The sequence below is a fragment of the Cololabis saira genome, chromosome 7 (assembly GCF_033807715.1).
Source record: "Cololabis saira isolate AMF1-May2022 chromosome 7, fColSai1.1, whole genome shotgun sequence".
In the NCBI taxonomy this organism is placed as follows: domain Eukaryota; kingdom Metazoa; phylum Chordata; class Actinopteri; order Beloniformes; family Belonidae; genus Cololabis; species Cololabis saira.
This window is the reverse complement of record NC_084593.1, coordinates 29404619-29428152: the sequence shown is the minus strand read 5'-3', so window position 1 is coordinate 29428152 and position 23534 is coordinate 29404619. Positions and strand designations below refer to the sequence as shown.

General features: G+C 39.7%; 3 protein-coding genes across 6 annotated transcripts; 1 reads left to right on the top strand and 2 right to left on the bottom strand.

Annotated features, from left to right (window-relative positions):
* Nucleotides 1-324: 324 nt before the first annotated feature.
* On the bottom strand, nucleotides 325-8089 carry zgc:113229 (uncharacterized protein LOC550612 homolog). 3 transcript variants are annotated; one of them, XM_061725488.1, is made up of 8 exons: nucleotides 7859-8089; nucleotides 6067-6289; nucleotides 4874-5755; nucleotides 3510-3607; nucleotides 2577-3033; nucleotides 2355-2487; nucleotides 1900-2114; nucleotides 325-1423 (listed from the first exon to the last, which is right to left on the bottom strand). In XM_061725488.1, exons 3-8 carry the CDS (start codon nucleotides 5753-5755, stop codon nucleotides 1178-1180), a joined length of 2031 nt encoding a protein of 676 aa, XP_061581472.1. In that variant the 5' UTR covers nucleotides 6067-6289; nucleotides 7859-8089; the 3' UTR covers nucleotides 325-1177. The 3 variants fall into 3 exon arrangements, with proteins under 3 accessions (XP_061581472.1, XP_061581470.1, XP_061581471.1); XM_061725486.1 differs by having other exon boundaries at nucleotides 4874-6289; nucleotides 7859-8088; XM_061725487.1 differs by lacking the exon at nucleotides 7859-8089 and having other exon boundaries at nucleotides 4874-6532.
* rad9a (RAD9 checkpoint clamp component A) lies at nucleotides 6236-15164 on the top strand. Of its 2 annotated transcripts, none has more exons than XM_061725490.1 (12): nucleotides 6236-6320; nucleotides 7866-7936; nucleotides 8073-8146; nucleotides 9465-9513; nucleotides 10541-10655; nucleotides 10795-10894; nucleotides 11046-11152; nucleotides 11531-11637; nucleotides 11957-12021; nucleotides 12117-12215; nucleotides 13437-13671; nucleotides 14684-15163. In XM_061725490.1, exons 4-12 carry the CDS (start codon nucleotides 9502-9504, stop codon nucleotides 14798-14800), a joined length of 957 nt encoding a protein of 318 aa, XP_061581474.1. In that variant the 5' UTR covers nucleotides 6236-6320; nucleotides 7866-7936; nucleotides 8073-8146; nucleotides 9465-9501; the 3' UTR covers nucleotides 14801-15163. The 2 variants fall into 2 exon arrangements, with proteins under 2 accessions (XP_061581474.1, XP_061581473.1); XM_061725489.1 differs by lacking the exon at nucleotides 6236-6320 and adding an exon at nucleotides 7498-7751 and having other exon boundaries at nucleotides 14684-15164.
* Nucleotides 14935-23204, bottom strand: tbc1d10c (TBC1 domain family, member 10C). Its single transcript, XM_061726044.1, has 10 exons — nucleotides 22797-23204; nucleotides 21028-21127; nucleotides 20703-20810; nucleotides 20391-20497; nucleotides 20093-20207; nucleotides 19450-19515; nucleotides 19106-19295; nucleotides 18730-18887; nucleotides 15491-17721; nucleotides 14935-14944 (listed from the first exon to the last, which is right to left on the bottom strand). The coding sequence occupies exons 1-10, from the start codon at nucleotides 22934-22936 to the stop codon at nucleotides 14935-14937; spliced, it is 3225 nt and encodes a 1074-aa protein (XP_061582028.1). The 5' UTR covers nucleotides 22937-23204.
* Nucleotides 23205-23534: the final 330 nt, after the last annotated feature.

Here is a 23534-nt window from a genome sequence, read left to right as displayed (position 1 = left end):
GTAATTGGAGGAGGTCTTTCAAGGTCAAGGGGACAATGGAGACAAAACAAGGTTAATACACCTATTGTTGCAACTTCTGACTACAAATAACTAAATTATAGTGTGGTAACTTTAAATACTCGAAATGGACAGAGCAGTTACCTTGGTTTACTCCAGAGTTAACTAACTGTACATCTGTTTTTTATTACTCACCTAATAGCTTATATTTATGTAATTCACACAAACTGAACTGCAGAAGTTATATTTTAAGGAACGTTTTGTCTTGAAAAGTCAGAGTGTAATCAATCTGCTCACCACGTAAAAGCAAAGAAACACAACACAAAATTGTTGAACTGCTCTTTTAATATTCTCCTTAAATTCTAATATAAAACTTTAATATTCTTAAAGATTGTGAATCCTGAGATTTTAAAAAGTATATAACAGTCATGACATATTTGTTCTATATCAATGATATGTACATGATGTTGATGATGATGATGCACATGACTGGGATGAAGAGCAACAGTCAGTCAGAATCTGCTGACTGTCTTTAGCTGGCACTTCAGCGCCATATCACATGTCCTTCCTCCTCTGGGATCAGTTTCTGCATTGGACTGACAGGGAGCCATTATCAAGAGACAGGATATGTTCAGAGTCAGTGATCCAGACGGTCAAGCAGAAAGCAGTCTGCTGCTGATGGGTCTGAAACTAATGAAAGTGGTAGAAGAATATGTAAAAAAAACACAACAGTAAACTGGATTAAAATTAAATGCAGTCCAGAAAAAGATGGAACTGCACTTTTTTTTGAAAAAAAAAAAAAACAACAAAAAATAAAGGCAAAATCATTTTAAATTAAACTGATAGTCTATAGATAAATATCAAAGTTCTTCACGTTATTACAAGTTTAAAAAGCAGGGTGACAGAGGAAGAAGGTGTGGTAAGAGGACCAATTCTCCACAGAGGATTAAACTTGGTTTTTAATACTCTTTTTAATCTTAAAAATCAAACATTTCAGAGAATGAGTATAAAAACATTAGATTGCAATGCAGCCCACATGTTTAAGAGCTGTGACTCTGTTGGTCTGACTAGACTTCTGAAAACACACTTTTCTACAATATTTCAACCGCAGAGAAATCTCTTCTGATACAGACCGTCTCAGTAAATTAGATGACCTAAGAAGGTCAGTGGTTAAAAGTCCTTATCTGTGCTTCCTCCCTCTATTCCTCTTCTTCAGTGCCTGTATCCAGGCAGGAAGGACAGGCCGACGGACCGATGCCACCTCCGCACTCACTGCCCGGGCCGCTTCACAATCCTGCTCCGTCATTGAGTCCTCCTCTGCTCCTGAATCCTCCTCTGAATCTGAATCATCCAGGTCCATGTCTGGAGATGAGATGGTCACTAAGTCCTCGGAGAAATGTACCCGTCGGTTCTCCTCAACCCGTCTCTGATTTTAGACACACACACAAAACAAGACTTACTGATTTTTGTCACAATAAAAGTATTAAGTTTATAATAATTAATGGTATTTCAAAACTGTACAGTAGTTTCTGATGTAGATTCTGTTTCCTAATATTTACAAATATATGTATACATTTAGCATTTTAGGCAGTTGCTTCATTCTTGCCTTTGGGAAAACAGTTTTTTTTGTAACTTTAAAACAAAATTTAAGGTCACCAGACAACATCCTCCAGTTCTACAACACAATCTAAAACCTGCATATAGTCTCAAATTAAACGGTTTTTCTAGAGGGATAATTTTCCTCATCACAAACAACATTTTCAGATGCAAAATACATTTAGCGAGATATTCAGGAATAATCCTTAATGGGAGTTTCTTTTGCAGAAAAGTACAATTGTTTATGAAGCATTTCTGAATTTCACACCACAAGGAGGCGCTGGGATAAAAAAATAAAAAGCTAACCCTTTTTGTGATCGTTTCCATTGAGGCCTCTGACACCTGGGACATACTGTGTCTGAGGACACCCCTGGGCGCAGGAGCAAAAGGGTTAGACGAGGACAAAGATGGCGAGGCAGGAGAGTTTTGGCTGTATAAAGATATAACAGTATCCTGCTGCAACTCTCCGGTTTTATCCATCGTGTAGCAGCTGGATGGACGCGGTGAACACGTTGACCTTGCTGTAAAAGTGAGAGACAAAACTTAGAAATTAGTGTGTCTGCAACTGTAGCAGCTGTTGTGGCACCTGTTACAACTGACAACTAATGTCCACGTTCAACTCAAAGACTGAAACATTTCATTTAAATAAAAGTCAAAAATATAAAAAACCCTTATTCTTAGGACAGGACAGATAGGGAGCCTCTGATTTTACACCGGAGGCTTTCCAGTGACTGATTATTGGAGAGTGAAGTTGTTCTGACCTTGTTCTGCTTCTTCTCCATCACTTATTCCCTTTAAGTGAAGCCTCTGATCCGTTCCCACAGCTGAGTGATGCTGCCTCTTTCTGGTCAGGAGTCTGCTTTTTACCACTGAACTGTATGGAGTTTCTGCAGGCTGCGAATGAAAACAGTCATTTTATATGCCAATAATATACCTAAATGTCCTTTTAAATTTCGGTTAGAATACAGATGTGGATATGTGACCTGTATAAATGATGAAGGTCTAAGACGCAGCTCCTGGCCACCGCCTCCTTGAAAACCTGACTGGTTCTGACCATCTTCCATTGCTTCTGAACGGCCAGTCTCTCTTTGAATACTCTGTAGGTCCATGCTGACAGGCGGGAAAGTATGAGGCCATGACTGTGCCATGCTCAAGACTGTAGCTGGTGATGATTCGGCGGTCGTGAAACCACCAGGGCCCATGCTTGCAGGTGGGAACTGGTCGTGCCCACCTGCAAGCTGGTTCAAAATCCCAGGTGACTGATCAGTACTGTGATGACATGGTTGAACTTTCGGGTGGATCAGCGACTGCTGTGATGGTCTGTGATTCACTAAGGTGGATGAAACGTTGGGGTTTATGAACTTGGCCCACTCTTGACCCTTGACTATCTCATCCAGCAGACTGAAAGACCCGAGGCCGATCTCAAAATCACTGGTGGACCTAAACATGAGAAAATTAAACTTCAGTTTTTGGGTAATGTAATAAAAATATTGTCAGTTATATTTGTTAACTCCTGCAGAAAAAAATCTTTTACTGGTTAATACGTCTGTGTATGTCATGTCGGCACACATGAGTCCATTTGTGGCATGTTATGAAAGTTTCACTGCAATTTTTATAGTTTGAAAGTGTGACTGCAGAGGGTGGATGATAGATACTGCCAGCGTGAAAGGGGTGTGCTTTGTACATTTAAACGTTAATAAAGAAACTTGAGTAATGTCACAGCTATGACTGGAAACATCTCAAATACCTCTCATAGTTCATAGATGATGCTTATAAGGAACAAAAACAAATCAAGACAAACCTGACTGGGTGTTTAACAAAGCTTTATTTCTCAACTATGAAACTATCTACATTAATCACCTGTTTTTAGACTTTATAAAATGTGAAAACTAAATGTAAATTTGCAAGTTAATCACCTGTTGTTGTTGTCGGTAGTGTCTTCCTCCGTTTGTGCAGGAATTGTTTTGCTTTCTTCCTTTTGTGGCATGCTGATGACATTTTCTCCCATCTGTACCTGGTTTGGGGTTAAAATATGTGGAATTAATTAAAAATTGAAAATGTCCCTTTAAAGTAGGGCTGAACAATAATGGCAAAACACAGTTTGCAATATAATTGTTCAAAACAGCATTTATGATGTGACTTACAACATACTGTTTAGACAAATACTTCAGTACATGGTATTAATAGACTTCTCTATTACTTCTAACACAGACCCATTAAATAAATAAGTTCACAGACACTGAAAAAGAAATTGATTATTTCTATCCCAGCAACATTTTTTAATTAAAAAAATGCTATATTGACATTTGCTGCAGTACTAGAGTTAAATTTAACTGAGGTGTTAAATTTAACACCTCAGTTAAGTTTAATTAAATCATAAAAAAAAACAAAAATTAGGTAAGGCCACCTTCAGGTGAAGGTGTTGTCAAAGAAACTATCATGAGGAACAATCAAGGTTCCTTAAGTCCTGTGCAAACTAACTGTCTGGATTTATGGAGCATATCTTCAACATGAGCCTTAAGCTGAGAGTGGTACCACAGCAGCTCAGCAGCTACAGCAGCTACAGACCGGTGGCTTAAACACCCCACCTGATGAACACTCTGGAGAGACTGATCTAGAGAGACTGATCCTGGAACATATCCGCTGTGAGGTGGGCCCCTCCATGGACCCACTACAGTTTCCCTACGGTCCTAATGTTGGAGTGGTGGACACTTCTATCTTCCTGCAACATCGAGCTCTTTCTTAACTGGAAAAGCCCGGCAGCACTGTGAGAATCACCTTTTTCGACTTCTCCAGTGCGTTTAACACCAGTCAGCCGGGGATTCTGAGGGACAAACTGGAGAGGACGGGTGTGGACAACTAGCTGTCTTCATGGATCATGGACTACCTCACAGACCTATAGAGTGGCAATAGCCACTCTATAGGGAGTGGTCTGAATGAACAGATCATCAGGAAATCCACCTCTGTCCTGGGCTGCCCTTTGGAAGGTGGGTGACAGGAGAGTCCTGGCTCAAATGTCATCCATGCTTAGCAGTGAGTCCTGCAGCTATTAGACTCCACACAGAACAATCTTTATCTATTTCTGTATGTTGTTGCAAACTGCAATTTCCCCATTGTGGGACAAATAAAGGTTTTTCTTATCTTATCTTATCTTCAGATTGGGCATCTGTCTGACTTAAAATCAAAATACACTATTTTTTATTGTCATTCTTTGTTTATTTATTGCACTTTTAAAAAAATGTCAGCAAGCAATCACATAATATAAAGATACACTACTCACCCAGGTTCCTTGCCCGATCCTCTGGTCCGCTATCCCTCCGTCCTCTTTTCCCTTTTTGCCAGAACTCGCTTGTCTGTCCTTCCATCTCTCCTTAATCTTCTGTGTCCATCTTTTTGTTTTATTCTCAGATGATCGCTGCTTTCTCCTGCCGTTTGCTGTGTTTTGGCTACTTGACACAATCTGCGTGTATTTATTTTGCTCCAAACCTCCACTTCCTCCATTTCCCAAATGCAGCCCTTTATTCTCTTGACCAACTGTTTCAGAAAATATGCTTTCTGTGGACCAGAAATTACCTTTAGGTGCAAGCCCATGGACCTGGTTCTGATTTAGTCTTGTGCCTGAAAAAGAGTCTGCAATAGGAGAGATGTGACCTTTCAGTGAAATGCTGCCAAAACTCATCATCTCCCCTTCTGTCCACTCAGAGGAAGTGAGATCAGCATCCTTAGGTGTTTTAGCAGGAAACACCTGCCCTGTCCCTCCCACCGGGATGACCCTGGGCCATGTGGCCTGTCCCAGAACATAGTTCTCACCCGTGTCACCATCAGTGTGGACTTTTGGAAAAAGGAAGGAACCTGGATGTCCACTTGCTTCAATTTGAGGACGTGGTTGCTGCATTTCAAAGTTACTGTTCCCAGGGCTTGCAGAGATCCTGAACTCTTTTGAGGCACCTCCATTAACACCAAACGCATTCACGGGACTGTTGGCAACTTGCTGGACGTTGGATACTCCTGTCTCCCCAACTTGCCCTGATACGGAACCGGCAGAGAAGTCCACAGGTGATTGTGCAGATGTCTGACCCTGTCTTCCAGGCTGGAGCTTCAGTTTCTGCAGCATAGACTGCAGCAGGGCCTGCGAGTCTGGTGGAGGATGTGACTGAGACATCTAGAACCAAAACTTCAATATATCAAATCCAGAAGTCACAGAAACATATGTGATTAATTTGATGTGTCCAGCTAAACAAGGATTGGTTCCCAGTGTGGTGACGTGCTGAGCCTGAAGACCATCCCGGAAAGATTTGTAAATCATGTCACCAGTCCAGCTTTTGTTTGGGAGACCCCTGGGAGGACTGCTTTCCTTTTCATGGAAATGTGGTACCTTCCCTATCATGCTGACAGGTATTCATTGCAAATATATGTTAATCTCCACAATGCCTCTTCTCATACATAGCTTGTTGTCATATTGCGTCCACTTACTTTATAATGCAGCAGAAATTGGTCTCTTTTCCTGTTGTTTGGTACAAGGAGCCAAACACAAAACAGTTCCAGGCTAGAGTCTCCTTTTGTCCTTAAAAAGTCTCCTTTTCACCAAATTTCCATGGATTCAATACAAAAGGATTGTATTAATTCCATTTCTTCGTCTTCGATATCACCCGTGATGACAGGAGAGGGCTCATGCGTGTTCCTCATATCTTACGCACTGAAGCAGACCAACAAGAAAGACCAGTGAGGTGAGATCATTTTGCTTTGACTGAGTGACTCGCCCTGTCTTTATACTCTCTCTTCTTCCTATTTTTCTTTGACTGTCTGACATGTGCACACAAACCCTCTTCCCACTGTCGCTGCCAACTGATAATTACAAGGAGACTTTGAGAGCTGCAGCTATTTTCAGTCTGTTTCCTCTGAATGAAAGATATAGTATAAGGAAATGCCTGCATTTATCTTTGGCAAAACCCATTTCATCTGAACTCTCTGAACTCTACAATTCTTGTTTTGTTCGATATTTTTTAGTTCAGATTTGACAAATGTGTGTTTACTGTTGTTGTAGGAATTGACAGTAGCTCTGACCATTAAAATGTTATTTTTTTCTGGACTATTGTGCAGAAGTACAAAGAATAAAAGTACTCATAAAATAAAAGTGAAACACATTTTTATGTTTAAAATCTTTTATAGAAAACACAAAAAAATGGCAGTATGTGATGATAAAATATAGCTTTGTTCTTCTCTTTTACTTATTTTTTCTTTTTCTATACTAATTTTTATGTATTCCATCAACCTGCCCAGAGACTACAGGTGGAAAATAGCAAGTTGCTACAACCTGGCACAATGCATATTCTCTTGCAAAAGATTAATGTCTTTAATTTAATGTATTGTGCACTGCCCCTGTTTTGAAATAAATAAATGAATTACAATTACAAATTACAAACAGTATGGAATCAAAGAAGTAATATATATCAACTAATCCCAAACTGAAAGCAGAGAATCTTTCAAAAGGTCATTTCTCCATCTCATATATATTTACGCACGCGCGCACACACACACACACACACACACTTGCAGTATTTGAGTACAACACTCAAATATAATCAGTATACCATTAATATAGTAGTTACAACAAACTTTGTAAGTTAGTTAAGAAACTACCCCAAGCGAACTGACCGATAAACCCAATTTCTTTACAACTTAGGTCCACTGAGAAACATGAAAATAAAATAAAAAATATAATAAAAAATATATTTTTTTTTTCAAAATAACGTTAAACGGTCCACTGAGAAACATGACAACAAAATAAAAAATAAATGACTTTTTTTTTCTTTTTTTTTTCAAATAACGTTAAACGCTCAGTGCGCATGCGCCTTGTCAAACACGCTCCTTCCTTCCCGCCTCTCTGATTGGTCGACATCACGGAAGCTGTTAATGGCGGCGTAAACAACGTGAGGCTGGTCGAGCAGTTAACATCAAAATAATAATAATAGTACAGCCACAAATGAACTCAACTTGTTTTCGAAAGGCAGATATATACTCAGCGCCCAGGCTATCGAAATGTAATTATTTCACTTCATGGTGTTTTATTCCGGCCACCTTTTAGCAGTAGTAGTTGTGCGATTCAGCGGAAAAGTTTGCAGAAATGCAGTGTGTTGTGACGGGAGGAAACGTGAAAGGTAGCACGCATTTCCTGTCTGTTCAAATCTTTAATTTTTTTTAGATTGAGCTTGAGAATATCCCATGAATTAGATGTTGACAGTACTGATGTTGTGTGTGTTTGTACCGGTCAGTGCTGGCGAAAGCCGTCCATTCTCTGTCCAGAATCGGTGATGAGCTGTATGTGGAGCCGCAGGAAGACGGGGTGAGCTGCTCTGATGAGATACTGTCACACACACCAACACCTCTTCCTGCCATGCATACAGCCTGGTTGCTTCCTGTTGGTACACAGTTTCCGTCAATGAATGATGACTTTTTTTCTTGTTCTTGCTCTCTTGTAGCTGGCCCTGCGGTCTGTGAACTCTTCTCGGTCGGCATACGCTTGTTTCCTGTTCGCACCGCTCTTCTTCAGCAGGTGCAGCCTCTCCCTCCTCTCTCCCTCTATTAATTAGTCCATGGGCCAGACCACATATCAGTGCCACTCAAGGTGACAAAACTTGCTTATAATATTTTAAATATCCATGTCTGAAGGTGATATTTTGGTATGTTAACCCTTCCTGAGTGGCAGCTGTATCATAGTTAACCAGCCCCTTCAGAAAATTACATTTTAGATTAGGGCTGGGCGATATATCGAGTATATTCGATGTATCTCAGCTTCTACTCTGTGCGATGTACAAAATGACTATATCGTGAATATTTGAGTATACATTGTCACGCATTTGCTTTTAGCCGCGGGCATTAAATTACAGGCTTTTCTCACTCTCTCGTCTCGTCTCTCCTTCTCAGAGACATAAAACAAGTGCACCTAGTTACATACATCAGTCACGTGCTGTCGTGCGTGCATCGTCATACACCCCCCCACCCAGCTGCAGGTGTAGGCGCTGCTGTCCTGTTAATGTAGACATATAGAAGCATCATACTGGTATGATTGTATGCATCAAAGGCTAAGGCAAAATATCGAGATATATATACATCGTATTGTGACATGGCCTAAAAATATCGAGATATTGATAAAAGGCCATATCGCCCAGCCCTATTTTAGATGCTGGTGCATATCCTGGTTTAGACTCATGTAAAGGATATCTGTCAATGTTTCACAATATTGCCTTTGCTTAAAAGGTCCCCTTTAAAATGATACCATTCATTCAAGCTAAGATGTGTGTGTACATTATACATTTCCTGAATCCTTATGGTCCTGTGAGTATTCCAGTTTTTGTATTTTGTGTCTCTGATATTCCTAGATGACACAGGGATAAAAGATAGTATACCATTTAGGTGAAAATTGTGTAAAAATGCGTGTTGTTTATAGTTTAAAGAGCTGCAGTGACCTCTATGTTGGTCAGAAAGATTCACATCTTGGCTTGAATGAATGGTAAAAAGGTCCCCTTTAAAATGATACCAAAGACAATATTGTGAAACATTGACAGATATCCTGTACATGAGTCTAAACCAGGATATGCACCAACATCTAAAATGGCATTTTCTGAAGGGGCTGGGTAACTTCATGAGCTGATAACTATGATACAGCTGCCACTCAGGAAGGGTTATTATACCAGAATATCATCTATAGACATGGATCTTTTCAAAAATCATAAGTAGGTTTTGTCACCTTGAGTGGTACTGACAAGTGAAATGTTGGGCTCTGGCCCATGGACTATCTGTCTTGGTGGGTCAGTGGACATCTCATTTGTGTAAGCTGTTTAAGGCAGCATCTCCTTGTTTTTCTTGTGCAGGTACTCCGTTCCCAATGGGGTAAACTTCCGCTGCAAGATGGCAATAAAGGTGTGAGAGATGCTGATATATACAGTCTGCTTTTGCTCACATCTGTGCATGTGGTTCTCAAAGATGTTTTATTATTATTATTATTATTATTATTATTATTATTATTATTATTATTATTATTATTATTATTATTATTATTATTATTATTATTATTATTATTATTATTATCATACTTATGTACAACCCTGAACTTATCAGATGAGTTTAAACACAATGACTGTCAGTATTTTAATTTGGGGTATTTTCTTTATGGCAGTCCTGAATGTTTTACACTTTTCACACTTTTCCATCATATCTAGATCTCCACATAGACCCGTTTTCTTAGTTGTCATTACCATATACTTAACTATGAAAACAGATTCAGATTGATGTTTCAAGCTTTTAGTTTTTCTGTTTTTGTGACAAAAGATAGGCATCACACATATTCTTTAACTTCATCTCTTTTTTGTCATCTATAATAGTTACGTAGATGTGATTTAGCACTGTGTAATACCATTTTTTTTTATTGATTTGAGTTGCCCAACATTCTTTCGAGACCTGTATTGTAAGAGAGGTACTTGTATGTCCCAAGAGAATAAGTAAGGTTAAGAGTTTGACATTCTTGTCCCGGTTAGAAGATCGGCAGTAGAGAGACAGGAAAATTATTGAACCTAAACATCTTCCTGCTGTTCTCAGCTTGTACCATTATGTGCTACTTTGTACTGTAATGTTGCAACTCAGAGGTTGTGGTTGTCACTGTGAAAAACCCATTTAAAGAAAAAAAAAACTGCCAGCTTCCTTCTTTGACAAAAAGTGAAACTGTTGATAAACAAGCGTAAAACACGCACCACTTTACATTCAGAAAGTGTATGCGAAAATGCAGTTCAAATGAAAACGGTTTTGGAAATCATAGTAAGCTGTATATATGTCTGAAATATCATTTCACAACTTGTCAGTTTCCAGTACTTTCCGCTGTCTATGAATGTAGTCGAGGTTTGTCTTGTATGTTTATTAGTTTTTCTTCTTCTTTAATTCCTGTGTGCATCAGAGTGTGCAGGCTGTGTTTAGATCTCTGGCAACGTTGGAGAAAACAGTGGAAAGGTGTCACATAGAGCTGGAAGAACAGAAGGACCGTCTCACTTTCACCCTGCACTGCAAACATGGTAACAGTGCTTCACTCCCATCTCAAAGGGCTTCACACTACTTAAAAGGGGATACTTTTATATTCACTGTAGTACATTGTGCAATAATTGCATCACATTTCACGTCATATCCTTGTGTGCTCTAATGGTTTTCTTACAGGCTTGATGAAGACACACAACCTGTCTTATCAGGACAGTGAAAGCTTACAGGCAGTGTTTGATAAGGATGCCTACGCAAACACATTCAGAGCTCACCCCAGGTCTGTAAAAATCTGTCTTTAGTCTCTGTGTTCAAACTTAATTAACTTTTTTTTTTTTAAACTGATAAGCATATTTTTTAGACCACAACTTAGAAATAAAAATAAATGTCTTTGAATTCAAGTGTAATTTAAGCATTTATCTTGTCTTCAGATTGCTGGTGGACACAGTTGCGCACTTCCCACCATCTCTGGAAGAAGTAACTGTGACAGTGAGTGACGAAAGGATGTGGGTCAGGAACCACGTGGAGGATGAAGCAGGTGTCAAAGCTGTTTTCGTTTTTTCCACTCAGCAGTTAATAAGATAGATATACGGACGATTGGTTCTGTTAATACAGCTGGAGGCCAGGAACTGAAAACTGAAAACTGATTAACAGAAATTGATTCTAAGCATTGATATTTACCAATACAACTATCCTTATGTCTCAGCGTGATTAAATAACTTTGTGAATAAAAAATGATTTCATGTTGCTATAACTAGAAAGTAAGAACATGTATTTAAACCTGGTGGGGTTTAAATAGGTTTCCTCCAATGCTGCAAGTTTGCAATGCCAGAAAATATATTTTTATTAAGTTTAAAAGAGCAGAAAATATTTTTAGTACTTATTTTTGTAAGCTCCTGCTTTTCTTTCTTCTCAGAGCGGTCCAAGACCATGCTGTCAGAGCTGTGCCTGGCTTCAGATGAGTTTGACCATTTTGCCATGAAGACTCACAACAGCATCACCTTTTGTCTGAAGGAGCTACGGGTGAGACAGATGATAGTTAGAAATAAAAAAAAAATAGAATAATTGTTCACGGATTGAAAGAAAGTTTGTTTAGGACCTGGGTGAAAAAAAATCAATAAATGGGTTTCTTTCTACACTCCAAAAACCCATTTCTATATATTTCTAGGTATGGCTTTCGCTAGTTTTAAGAATTATAACCAAGAAAATTGTCCTACCCCATTGGCAAAGATATTTAGCTTAAAATAAGACTATTTTGACTAGATTTAGGAATATCAGAATGTTTTCTAGATTAGCTTTTTTTTTGCAGTGTACAAGTTACATTCATTGCCATCTCTGTTAGGGGATGCTGTTGTTTGCAGAATCAACTGGTCTCCCAGTGTCCATGCACTTTGGTGAGCCGGGGAGGTGAGCATTTTCATTGTCAGATCACATACATTAAACATGTGCATCACCTCTGTGTATTGATGTGAGTATTTTGCGTGAATATGTTTGTACATCAGCCCGGTGGTGCTTTCAGTAACGGACAGTGTCCTGGAGGGAAACTTTGTGTTGGCCACACTTTCGGATGATCCCAGCCTGCATAAAAACAACAGCCGAGGGTAAGCAACTCTACTAAATGATGTGTGAAAACATTTGTGCAAGCTGGACGTTTCTCCTGTATTTGAAGTACAGAAGTTGTCAGTGAGCTTTAGAAAAATGCCAGTAACAAAACCAGAAATAAAATCAGCTATTCTGCTTCGCTCACTGACTGCTTCATTTCAGTGACAGGAAGGAAGTTATTACCATAGACCTACCATGCCACCTTGTGGGGGAGCTCAAAATAGCCAAACAATGAAGAATATTAATGTTCTGTCTGTCAAAAGAAATAATCCACAAAACCTAGTTTTCACATATTCTTTTATGTCTGTAAAAACATCTGGATTGGACCAACTGTCTTTTTACTTTTCCAACACTGTTTGCCATTTCCCAGCATTTACACACCTTTCTATTCTGCTTTGAGGTTCTGAATGTTCATATTAGAGAATTTAACTTCTTATATTTGAGAAACCGTAATTTTAATGAGCACCTGTTGACATTAAGGTTGTGAATTTATGTTCACAACCTTAATTTATGTATTCTGATTATTTTGTTTTTGTTTTAACCTGTTTGAATAAATAAATAAATGAAAAATGAAATGAAAAATTTTGTTGTAAAGTCAAATACCACAATGTCTTTTGGGAGCCTTTTGGTCTTAAGCCCAGTGAAAAGGCTGGGATCAGTACCTTTGGAGATAGCGGTTTGGTAGATTTGAAGCAAACGTTTGTATTAATACAACCAATCTGAAGCTTAGTGGTATACAATGAACAAAAAAGGAGCTAATTGAAAATCGCAGTCATTTGTGTTGTAAGTTTTCCTCTAAATTTCAGGATCATCAAAGCGGGCACAAACAGATTAAATGTCTCACCAGAGATTTGAAATATGAAATATAATACTGAAGAGGACCAGTCTAATGACAGAGGGTGGAAAATGACAGATTGGTGGGAAATGATTTTTATATATATATATATATATAAATAATATATTTATAATTATATATATATATATATATATATATAAAGAATATATTTATAATTATATATATATAAATAATATATTTATAATTATATATATATATATATATATATATAATGTTCGTTCATTCGTTCGTTTTGGTTTATTTCGAACATGTAAAATCTATAAATAGCTCACTGTAGCTCTGTGAATAGATTGTCTTTCTGTCAATGTCTTTTCCCTCGGTTGTGTCATAATTTTCTGTTACAAACTTCTTTCCCTTTCCTCAGCGCATCGATGCCACCACCACCCCCTCCTGATGACTTCATGAATGATGACATAGACTGCTATTTAATCGCCATGGATACCAGTATTGCACCAGGAGCATCTAGTGTAGACCCACCTGCACCATCGTTAGCTGATTCTGTAACATCAAAACATTGTGCTGCCACCAGTAACAGGACAAGAATATGCCTGGAGGAAGAGGAAGAGGAGGAAGATACTGAGTGTCCTCCTAACAAGAAGGTAGGATTTCGTTTTGAGAGGCAAAGGCCCTGCCCTCACTGAACCCCCTCGAAACGAGCAGATTTTTCTTTCATTCAGGAGAAAAAAGGGACAGCATAAAATGTTTCAGACAAAAAAAAACGTTCCAGATGGAGATGGAGTCCACTCGTCACTTGTACGTGACATTATTCTGACCTTTCTGTTTTCTTTATTTATTCAAGTGTCACATAAGTGAGAAAATAAATTTAAATATACTAATACTAAAAACACAAATTAACACATGGCACTCATCCAATTATACTCACATGTTACTAACATGTTTAAGGCCAATATAAAGACTCTCCAAAACCATTAAGGAATAAATTACTTGACACTTGTTGTCTGATCAATCAACATTAAATGGTACATACATGAGAATATCTTGACGACTTATTTATACTGTAAAAACATCTTTGCACTGTCTTTGTACAGTGACTTTGTACACACTACACTGCAGTCCCTTCACGCTCGTGGTGGCCACAAGATTTAGCAAATGTTTTGTACCACACACACCACAGATTATTTTTAATCTCTAACAGTTGTGATGAGACATGGTTACCAGACCAGGTGCAGTCATTTATTAACCTTTCTTGCTGCAACTGGAACAGAAACGCTGCTGAACTCTGCATAAAGATGGGATTAGTTAGTACATGACCTTTTCTGCGTACACCGGATTACATCTGACTTTTGTTTTTAGAGTTAGAGGCTACAATCTGCCCTCATTGCAGGATCAGATAATGCTGCTGTACTTTATTGCATGTATTGAATTTGCTGCTTCATTTTGCCCCCACCCATGTTTCCTTTCTGCTGTTATTGGGAAATACCGTATTTCAAAGCCTTTTTGAAACGTACCCGATTTGAACTTGAAATATATTCAAATACTTTTGTTTGAACGCTGTCCTAATGTGTGGGGAAAAATCTGTCAAGTTAGTGCTGACATTTACACAAGATTCTAATGTGTGTTGTCTTTCCCTCATGTGCTGTTTTTCCACAGTTCCGGTCCCTCTTGTTTGGATCAGTACTCCCGGCGTCTCCTCAGATGAGCAGACGGTCAGTGATGACCCAGGAGGTGCTGGCCAGTGACAGTGAGGATGATGCTGATGCTGAGTGACGGTCAGAGAGTCATGGACAATCTTGACAGTGGGTCAATGTGAGAGCACTGTTACGGCGTCACACCTGGACCACTTTAGCTGAACAAATTGGACATTTTGGACTTCACTTTTCATATCAACAGTCCAGAGTGCGTTACATGGAGCTGGTTTGATATATGGAGGATACAAATGGTTTAATATACAGAGGCCGATACTCTGGACTCAAGATCTGGGATTATATGAAACTAATAAGGAAGCACTTGTATGTGTGTATGTGTGTGGGGTTTTTTGTAATATGACTGGTTTGTAATGCAGATGCATGATGTTGATGCCCCTCAAATAAAACAAACCTATTTTTAAAGAATGTAAACACCATTTATTAATTACTTACATGACAAAAGGATCAAGCCTAAACCAACGTGGCACTCAGACAAATCTCTCACCAGGTAAAGTTAACGACAGTTGATCTAAAATCAGTTTTTTTTTGTTTTTGGGGGGCAGGGAGGGGTCAAAAGTAAGACTCAGCATAAGAAGCAGAATATCTAAGTGTCTGTGAGCCAGTCTTTACAGGACAAGTGACATCATCACTACTTTTTTCTCTTTTTGCTTGAAAACCTTTCCCCTTTGTCTGTGGTTTCCTCCTCTCCTTTTCCTTCTCCTTCTCCTTTTTCTTTTTCAGTCTCTCTTCCTCCTTTTCCTGTCGTTCTTGCTCTCTCCGCTTCTTCCTCCTCTCCTTGGAGTTAAGTTTTTCCTGCTCCCCCATGTCCACTGTTTTCCCTGCCCCCGTCCCATCGCTGAAGTCCTGAATCAAGATCTTAGGTACCTGCATCTTAGCTGTCGCCTCTGTCTTGGTGTTTTTCGGTTGCTCTCCTCTCAGCTTGCGGAGAAGACCGAAACGTTTGGCGGTGTCGGGCTGCTCCGCTTGTCTTATCGCTTCATCCTTTGTCCCTTCCCCAGCTGGGGTCACATCAGGAGCCGTCTCGGCGGCGTTTACTGGTCTATGTTGGGACTCTGGGTGATTAGGAGGGGGTTGTGACTGCTCGGTCTTCTGTGGGGTGGTGAAAAGATCTTCAGAAAGCCTACGTGTCATCCTAGATCCTCGCGAGTATGAAGACCTGCGTACACAGAAATCACCAGAAGAACGGCTGCCACGATGCCCGCAGGCTTGTTCCAAACTGCTGTCACGAGGTTCAGACGGGTCTTTTATCAAGGCAGGATCATCATCTTGGTCTTGTTTGTTGCTGTCAGCAAGTGTCCTGTCTGTCCCTTCAGCAGAAAAGAAGACGTCATCCTCTCCCGCTGTGTCTCCTTTAACATTTTCTGGTTGCTTTACCTCCTCATCATTGCCGGAAGTGGCCTGATTCAGTGGTAATTCAGGTGTTTGCATGTCAGAGATGCTGTTGTGATCAGGTTCAGGTTCAGGTTCAGTGGTGTGGTTCAGGGCTTCATCTTGAGTTAAAGCGACAGAGTCTGCAGTCTCCTCTTCAACTTGTGTTTCCTCTACATTTGTTCGATCACAGATGCATGCCTCACTTTTTCCCATCTCAGCTGTTTCTTCTTTTTCATGCACAGGCTCAACTCCTGTTTTTTCATTGGACTCGTTTATTACATCTTGGGAAACTTCAGTCTTTGTGTCAGTGATCAAGTCAGTATCTTCTTTTTGTTGGATGCTATCAGGTGGAGACTCTATTAATGTTTTTTCTTCCGCATTTGCTTCCAACTCTGAATCTATGGGTTTTTCTGTGTTCGTTTGTGTTATGTCATCCTTTGCAGCTACAGTTTCTTCTGTCTGTTCCTGAATCTCTGCCTTTATATCAGTTTCTGTTTTTGTTTGAGTGTGTAACATTTCTTTCTTCTCTGTTTGTACTAAAGACTCCGTGCTGTGGTGTTTTTCCCCAAATGCATCTTCCTCAGTCTTTGTGATTTGCTCCTCTCGCTCCTGTTGTGTGTCTGTCGTTGGGTCTTGGTATTTGACGGTTGAAGCCACGATGTCCCCGTCTCCGTCTGAGTTCAGAGTCTCAGTGTCTGACGCCTCTGTGACTGTGGCCACCTGCAGCAGTTGCACATTTTCAGTTTCTGTGTCTTCCGTTGGTTTCATATCACATTGTATCGTTGGTTCCTCCCTTGCTCTCGTCTCCAGCTCTGTGTTTATATCCGCTGGGGCCTCCACCTGTATCTCATTGCTGTTGTCCTCCACAGCAGTTGTGTGTTCCTTGTCTTCCACAGGTGGGTCCGTCTCGTCATTTATGTCTTTGACCTCAGTTTCCTGGGTGTCATTTCCATGACTTTGGTCCTCTGGGAGTTGTACCTGACAGACTGTCTCCAGCCTTTCCTTATGCTCACCTGGAGATGAGAGTTCTGTGGGCTGGAGAGTGTTTCCAAGAGTCTGATCCAGTTTTTCAGCCTGTTCTTCGATCACTTTTTGTCCTATGTGCTCTATTGGTGTGTTTTTTGTTTTGGGCTCCCCTAAAAGTTCATCTTGCTTAGGCTCTTCTGCCACTTTTGACTCGTTTTGTGTTCTGTGTCGCTCTGAAATTATGTCTTCCTCTTCCTTGAGGTCCTGTACTTTCTTGAAATTGAAATCAGTAGAGCTTCCCCAGTCCTCCTTTCCTCCCATGGAAAAATGCCTCTGCACTTTGTTCCCACTCACCCAGTCACCTGTGTTGACTTTCCCACCTTTCCTCCACTTCTTGTGAAGGAGTGAAGGGGACAGCGAAAGAGTGGAGGCAGAGCGACCAAGAGGGACAGCCAGGTTTCCTTTTTCCCTCTCTTTCTTCTCCCGTTCTTGCTCATTATCTTGAACCTTCATCCATGCCATGCGGTATCCGTGGCAGCGATGTCTGGGGTCAAAGGTGGATGAGGGTCTGTCTTTTCTCCACTTTCCTAACTCCTTCTCCGTTCGTTTCTCCAGGTCTTTTGACGAAAGTTGCACAGAGCACACCTTAAATGAAGAGGGGGCATAAAAACAAAAGAAAACAGTTGATCTGACTCTTATTTTACTTAGATTTATAGAATCTGGAAGGTCAAAAAGATAAATCAACTTGGGTAACTTGTCTAGACGTGTTGTTGAGGTTGGTTTAAAACCATATTGTGATTCAGCAAAGTTGTTTTTTAATTCAATAGTCTCTTAACACAAACATTTGTTTAAGGTCTCCTGTCCTATTTTATTAAATGGGACCTATTATGGCATTTAGGCCTTGAATGTCTTAAAAACGATCTAAAGTTTGTTTTTATACATAACCAGAAATTCAGCCTGTGGGCCATGTCGCTAGTTTTACCGCTTCTAACCTCTTTTCTGTGAGTGATCCTGAGGGGAGGGGAGGCTATGATAATGAGGCTCTGCGCTGATTGGCTGCTTGAATGACGTGTAGCAGGGGAGGACACAAAGCCTCGCTCCGGCCAGAGCAGCCGGCTGCGTACACAAAAGCGTCTCTCATTTAAAGGTCCCCTTTAAAAGTTACCTTCTTCACTGAACCCATTTATGGTTGTCACTTCGCCATCTTTTATTATTTCTTAGATGTTGTTTCTCAGAACTTGTATTATTGTTGGTGAATCTTTTTTTTTTCTGGAAGGAAAATATCTGCTGTGTGTATGTTATCAGCTATTTCTGCAATGTTAAAATGACAAAACAAATATATGTACAGCAGCAGGAAAAGCATCATCTATAAGGTGATCTGCATTTATATGCAAATGTGCAAAAGATTATCCTTTCTTTGAATTTACTACTTGTCTGTAAACAATATACACCACACCGCTTGGGTTATAAAAAAATTGTGCTGTTTGGTTTAGATTAGCAATATATTTAGACTATATTTTTACCAGGTAAGTTTTTTTTTTTTTGTTTTTTTTGTTTAACACAGAGCAACCATTGATTTTAAAAAGATTAAATTTTATCTCTTTTTTTCATGTGGCCATGTCTTAAATACATAAATACATTTGTCAAATTTACCTCTGCTATGAAGGCCTCAGCTTCCTCCTGGACTTGCTCTCTGACGCCCCTCAGCCTCTCCAGAGTCTCCATCTGGCCCTGACACTGCTTCCTCTGCTCGGCTCGACCCAGCACCCGGCGCACCAGCACCACCGCCACCTGAAGCAGCACCCGCACACCTGGACAGACGACGAGAGGGAGATCAGTGGGACTGAGAGGGGACAGGATTCAGGAGATGAGAAGCATACACTGTGTCATGTCGAGAGCATCAGAGTCGATCCAGTCAAGGTTGAAATATAAATAATGCATTACTTTACTTTACTGTTCTATATATTTACTGTAATTTTATCATCAGTTTTAGGAAATGGTTGATGGGAATAAAAACAAAAAGACTCACCATAGCAGAAGAAGAGGTCCCAGACTCGGAGAAGTGTGTTGAATGGCAGGTGACGTGTGAACAGACACATCAGCCAGTCTGTAGCAAACATGAGGGGCTCCACATTGTGCTGCTGCAAGTGTTTGTGTGCGGCGGGGCACATCCGCTTCAAAACCCAGGTGAGCATGGCCGCATCAAACAAGACTCCTTCCTACACAACACACCACTGCAGGCTCAGACAGAGACTTACAATGCACAAACTTTAACTTAGAGACCAATTATTTCTAGCACAAGTTTGCAAAATCCACCTTCCAGAGTGAATTTAATGTCTGGCATGACTGACGGGATTAAGGAAAAGGTCTCACCAGCATAGGGCTGTAGTAACCAGGCAGGTACTGCTCGCTGATCTGAACCAAACACCAGAAGGCCTCCTGCACAAGGTAACCAAAGTGGGAAAGATTAGATGCTGTGATGTTTAATAATTGTTGTGTATTGCTGTCAAAGTCATTGTGGGTTTAAATATGTTTTATAAAATTATGGTAGAAAGTAGAAAAGGAAAAATATTCCAGTGGATAACTGAACCAAAAACATTAGATTCAAAGAGACCCAGTCCGGATAGCAGCTTTAAAAACCTACACCAGATATTAGTCCAAAACATGAAATAAAAATCCCAAAACTTAAAAAAAAGTACAGTGACCTGTTTTACTGTGTTCTTACTATTCACCTACATTTTTGTGTTGATTGTGTTTAAATTCGGTCTAATTCGAGAAGCTTTTGTTTTTAAGTTCTTTCACAATCAAGGTGCACACTGAGATTGATGACATACAGTTGCTTGGAGGATTATCGCTGGTAACTAGAGGAGCTCAGACAGTAGAGAGAGCAGAGGCTGTGGTTTGATCTTAAGGCAGCATGGACCAAAATAGTACACCATTAAACCACATAGAGGACTATTGTTGAGTTGGGTCTGCAACTACTGTGTGAGAGAGAAGAAGTGTTGTTGCTCTCTACCTCAGCAGGCATGTTCATGAGCAGCACTGCGGCCACCGGGCCTTGTGCCTGGCAGTAACCCTCCTCTGGCTGGTACTGAGTGTAAGCTTTCAGCACCCGGAACAAACCACGCTGGCTGCACACACACCAGTCATGAATCATAAACGACACACAGGAGAAATAAGCAGGCAAGTGACATGAAAATAGGCAATTTACATTTCACGGATTAAAAACATTCAATCAAAAAACACAAGGAATGAAAAGAAGGACCAGCTATCGGCTTATTAAAAATAACAAAAACTGTGGAAACCTTGCCTACCCATGCCCGTCCTTGGAGAGGAACATCTCATGGAAAGGGAACTGTCGATCCAGGTCTCTTTCGATTATATCCACCCAGTTCTGCAAACCCGGCTGTGAGTCCAGAGACTGAAACAACAATCCAAAATATGTTAATGAGTATCCCCTTTTACAGGCCACAAAATGATCACATACAGAGAATACGATTTTCCGTATCTTTAAATGTTGACAGAGCAAATATTCACATTAATCATTTCAGCGCCAGTTAAGTAAAGTTAGTAGGCTGTTGCTGGTAGTTGAACTTATTCACTGTGAGAAAGCTTTGTTTTCTTGCCTCATAGAGATTTTTGTTTTGTTTCATCTTTTCATTCGCTGCACAGAGGAGAGGCCAGCACTTTGCTCGGAGAGAGGCAGGAATTCCTTTCTGACACTGCAACTTGACCTGCACAGACATCCCCATCAGATGCTCAGGATCAAGTCAGACTGGTCACACATTCTCACTTATCACAGGAAGAAAAAGTCAATAGTTAACGACATCCATTCTAGTTTCCTATGACTCACAAAATAGCAGAGGCCTGAACTGAATTGCATCTCAAACTGGGTTTGGGGGTTGATCTCTATTACCGTTATTGACTATGCATGTCTAAGACAGGACACACCTTACTGCTCTTCTTCAATAAGATGCGTTCCCATTGCCCAATGAGGTTTATCCACTTGGCCTCCCTCTGCCTGACCAGCTCAGGGGATGGACCCACACTGCTGACACAACACAGTATACAAAACACAAAGTGTTAGTTGCTCTGTTATTGCTCTGTTATGCCGAAAGCATTTAAAGCAGGTTTTGTGAGACCTTTAAGTCAGAGTGCTGGTTTTGCTGTGCACAATTTATGTGTTGTCATCGCTGCACAGAAGCACAGTGCTCCGAAAAACAAGACAGGAAACAGGAAAACCACACGTTAGCAGTATGATGTCTCCATGGCAACGGCTCAGGATGTTATCAATGGGGAAAAGGGTGAAGACAACAGGTAGCAAGCAGTTTGTTCACCCCTTCACATGCTGATTTGATACTACTTCATCTGCTAAGATTTATGCTTGTTCAAGCAGTAATGAGAGGATTCTGTGAAAGTTTGAGACAGTTTCAGAAATGTAGACAGAATTGTGAAATATATTGCTGCACCACCACAGTTTGGTGAAATGTTAAATAAAAGTGAATTGTTTTCATCTAAATAAAATGTGCTAATTTTTTTAATTCACTTTTTCAGTATAGTTGTGTCTTCGCAATGCCAGTGTGATGCCAGTTTGTTATTTTGATTTGATTTATTTTATTTTTGTACATGTAAAAAAAAAAAACAACCCTTCATGAGAAGTTTAAGAAAACAAAACAACAAAACAAAGAATTTCATCCTTTAAAACTTGCTATCTTGATTTACATGTGCCAAAAAAGGAGTAGAAAGAAGTGTAAACTTATTTAGTCCTACTCGCATTAATTTTAAAGGCGATGTTTATAAGGAATATCAGGTTTACAAGGCGTATAAGGTTTACACATCCAGGTTTTATTGTTAACCACCCTGATGAAGATATGGTGTGATTAAACATGCTCAGCACTCTAACGCACATCCAAAGAGTGCCTTAAAACAGTTTAATTGTATCATTATTCTGACTTGGAGCCACTAGTCCTCATATTTAAGCTCACTCAAAGTGACTCTGTTTCTGTGTAAACATGGCTTTCTTTCACTCTTCATCAGAAGTAATTTAATTTTGTTTTCTTTACATTTTGAATTATGCATTTTATTATATTATTAGCCCTGTTGGTGCTGTTCTGAATCATTAAGATACTCATCTTCAAGTCTGTGATTTCTTCAGAACTACTTCGTCTTGCCAAGGAAGAAGAAGATGGCTTTGTTGCTTTTACATGTGCATATGGAGTCAGTTTTAAGCTTTCAGGAAAACAAGCAGATATAGATTCAGATGAACTAAAAATAACTAAGATTGATTATTCATCAAAATGGGAATAACTGTACCCTTTTTGGTCATATTGATTACATAATAATTCAGGGAAATAATTGTTGAATCATGAGGTCAGAGTGATGGGAACATATGTCCACATGTTAGTTTGATCAATTATTTTAACAACTGGAGAATATAATTTAGAAATTAATCTTGAAAATCATTTAAATTAGTTTTGTAAAATAGTGTTAAGTAAACAGGGTTTTTTTCTATTTGTATGTTGTTGAGTTTTGACTTTTCGCCATCAATCTGAATGAGTCCTAAAGTGCATAACATTTTCTTTCATCTCAACATCTCATTTGTCCTTCTACCATTTCTTTAAATGAAAATGTATCTGAACAGGGACTTAAAACACAAGACACTGTGCCGACATCGCTGACAATGCTGTAACAGTACTCAAGCTCGGCGTGGACGTGCTCACCCAGCAGCGGATCCATTAGTCACGATGAAGCCAAAGCGGTCTGTTTCTGGTTCTAGGCTGATCTCTGACCCTGCATCAGATCCAGAGTTGTCCTCTTCACTCAGGTTCCTCTGGGCTTGACTTGACTGATTCAACATCATTCTAATAAAGACGACAAGACTCTAAAAACATCCACTCAGTAACTGTGTACTCAATCATCATGTTTACGAGAAGGCATTGGGGCTGTCTGTCTTTATAAGTTACATTCACTCATTTCACCCCATGCAAAACATAGTTCAAGTAGTTGTTGTCAACTTGTTGCCATTTAACCAGCAAGATAACAATTAATGCATCTTGAAGATTCAATTTAAATATAAATACCTTTTACATTCCCTTCATGTTTGATTATTCTGTTGCCGAAAAGGTGAACTGAGATCCTGCACTGATGGAAGAGGAAGGCAAACTTTCTCTCTCTCTCTCTCTCTCTCTCTCTCTCTCTCTCTCTCTCTCTCTCTCTCTCTCTCTCTCTCTCTCTCTCTCTCTCTCTCTCTCTCTCTCTCTCTCTCTCTCTCTCTCTCTCTCTCTCTCATATATATATATTTGCTCTTTCTGGTTCCGCCCTTATTTCTCACTATTGATAATCTTTCATCTAAAAAAATCTTGAGTAATTTTTGAACTTATTCAACAGTATTCCATAAATAGTTGTGGAAGGGAGACTCAAATATGATTCAACAGTCATGACACACAAGTTATAAATGT

Coding starts and splice junctions, on each gene's coding strand:
- tbc1d10c (XM_061726044.1), bottom strand. CDS start 22,936: ATGATGTTGAATCAGTCAAGTCAAGCCCAGAGGAACCTGAGTGAAGAG. Junction 19,296..19,449: donor GTTACTACAGCCCTATGCTG/GTGAGACCTTTT, acceptor TGTGTTGTGTAG/GAAGGAGTCTTGTTTGATGC. Junction 18,888..19,105: donor GGACCTCTTCTTCTGCTATG/GTGAGTCTTTTT, acceptor TCGTCTGTCCAG/GTGTGCGGGTGCTGCTTCAG.
- zgc:113229 (XM_061725488.1), bottom strand. CDS start 5,755: ATGTCTCAGTCACATCCTCCACCAGACTCGCAGGCCCTGCTGCAGTCT. Junction 3,034..3,509: donor ACTACCGACAACAACAACAG/GTGATTAACTTG, acceptor TCTCATGTTTAG/GTCCACCAGTGATTTTGAGA. Junction 2,115..2,354: donor TGGAGAAGAAGCAGAACAAG/GTCAGAACAACT, acceptor TCACTTTTACAG/CAAGGTCAACGTGTTCACCG.
- rad9a (XM_061725489.1), top strand. CDS start 7,718: ATGCAGTGTGTTGTGACGGGAGGAAACGTGAAAG. Junction 7,937..8,072: donor TGGAGCCGCAGGAAGACGGG/GTGAGCTGCTCT, acceptor GCTCTCTTGTAG/CTGGCCCTGCGGTCTGTGAA. Junction 9,514..10,540: donor GCTGCAAGATGGCAATAAAG/GTGTGAGAGATG, acceptor TGTGTGCATCAG/AGTGTGCAGGCTGTGTTTAG.